The sequence below is a fragment of the Orycteropus afer genome, unplaced genomic scaffold (assembly GCF_000298275.1).
Source record: "Orycteropus afer afer isolate SDZICR_OR568_19922 unplaced genomic scaffold, OryAfe1.0 scaffold00672, whole genome shotgun sequence".
NCBI lineage: Eukaryota > Metazoa > Chordata > Mammalia > Tubulidentata > Orycteropodidae > Orycteropus > Orycteropus afer.
The window spans coordinates 544429-546259 of record NW_006922259.1 but is presented as its reverse complement, the minus strand read 5'-3'; the positions used below and the strand labels follow the sequence as shown (position 1 = coordinate 546259).

The 1831-nt window shown below is 41.6% G+C and overlaps 1 protein-coding gene across 1 annotated transcript; it reads left to right on the top strand.

Moving 5' to 3' along the window:
• Positions 1-646: 646 nt before the first annotated feature.
• Positions 647-1609, top strand: LOC103210925 (olfactory receptor 2T29-like). Its single transcript, XM_007956835.1, has one exon. It carries the CDS (start codon positions 647-649, stop codon positions 1607-1609), a length of 963 nt encoding a protein of 320 aa, XP_007955026.1.
• Positions 1610-1831: the final 222 nt, after the last annotated feature.

The window sequence follows — 1831 nt, the reverse complement described above, 5'->3', positions numbered from 1 at the left end:
TGTAGAATCTGTGCCCCTCACTCTTTGTCCCTCAGGTTATCTGAGGGGTCAGCCATGGTATGAGAGTTTTAAGACCCCAAAGGGATCCTTAAACCAAAGAGGTTAATTCAGTCTGACTTCCTTAACAAACATCCTAGAAATAAGGAATTTAATTTCTCTCTCTCTCTGACTTTCACTCTTTCTCTTTTTCTCAATGATTCACTCTTTGTGTTTTATGTATGGAAAGATGATCTTCAAGTTCAAACTGCATACTGATATAGGATGCACTGTGGACGAGTCAGATCTAGCTCATAGCAACCCCTCCTTGGGTTTCCAAGGTGGTATCACTCCAGAAGCAGATTGCCCAACCTTCCTTCAGAGGAGTGGCTGGTGGGTATGCTGATACAGGACAATTTTATTAGGAAACTTCATCATCCTAAATTGTGGAAAATTTTGTATAAGTACCAATTCTTTCAATCCACAGTTATGACTGATTTCTCTGGTAAATTTGTTGAATTATAAGTCATCTATAATTCCCAAATCAACCTAAAAGCACTACAATCCAAGGAATTTTCTCCTAGTAGCATTATTAGGTTGGGGTACGAGTGTTAGTAACATGAGTGATCATGTAACATCAAAGATCTCCTGATTCCTTAGGTGAAACCTCATGGACAACACTACGTGGCTGGCCAACTACACTGGAGAGTCCGATTTCATCCTGTTGGGATTCTTCAGTCAATCCAAAGACCCAGCTCTGCTCTGTGTGGTCATTTTTGTGATTTTTCTGATGGCCCTGTCTGGAAATGCCATCCTGATCTTCTTGATACACTCTAATGCCCACCTCCACACTCCCATGTACTTTTTCATCAGCCAGTTGTCTCTCATGGACATGATGTACATTTCTGTTACTGTGCCCAAGATGCTCATGGACCAGATCATAGGTATAAAAAAGATCTCAGTCCCTGAATGTGGGATACAGATGTTTCTATATTTGACACTAGGAGGATCAGAATACTGTCTTCTAGCTGCCATGGCCTATGACCGGTACATGGCCATCTGCCATCCACTCCGTTATCCTGTCCTTATGAACTGTAAGATATGTTTCCTTCTGGCATCTGGCTGCTGGTTGGTGGGCTCAGTGGATGGCTTCATGGTTACTCCCATCACCATGACCTTCCCGTTCTGCAGATCCAAGGAAATCCATCACTTCTTCTGTGAGTTCCCTGCCATAATGAAGCTCTCCTGCTCTGATACTTCAGTCATGGAGACACTCATGTACCTGTGTTGTGTCCTCATGATCCTCATCCCTGTGATAGTCATTTCAAGCTCCTACTCTTTCATCCTTCTCACTATCTGTAGGATGAAGTCAACAGAGGGCCGAAAGAAGGCCTTGACCACTTGTTCCTCCCACATGACTGTGGTCATCCTCTTCTATGGAGCTGCTATTTACACCTACATGATCCCCAGCTCCTACCACACCCAAGAGAAAGACATGGTAGTATCTTTCTTTTACACTACCCTTCCTCCTGTGTTAAACCCTTTAATCTATAGCTTTAGGAATAAGGATGTCACAGGAGCTCTGAAGAAAATGTTGAATGTAGGACCAGTCTTTCAAGAAACTATAAAGTAGGATGTTTTAGTAATAGCAGTTTCTTTCCCTTCTGTCTACCCAGCAGAAATTTAGGCTTTTATACTATAAACATAGAGTCTTATATCATTTTGCACCCTATTTTAGGTAGCTGTTTCCCTGTATTGTCCTGTTGTTCTGTAGGAGAATATTCATATTCTTAGGAAATGCATAATGAAATTATTTAGAAGTAAAAGTCATATGAACTATCACATAAGAGAGAGG

What these genes read in the sequence shown, in the direction of transcription:
- LOC103210925 (XM_007956835.1), top strand. Translation starts at nt 647, where the DNA reads ATGGACAACACTACGTGGCTGGCCAACTACACTGGAGAGTCCGATTTC.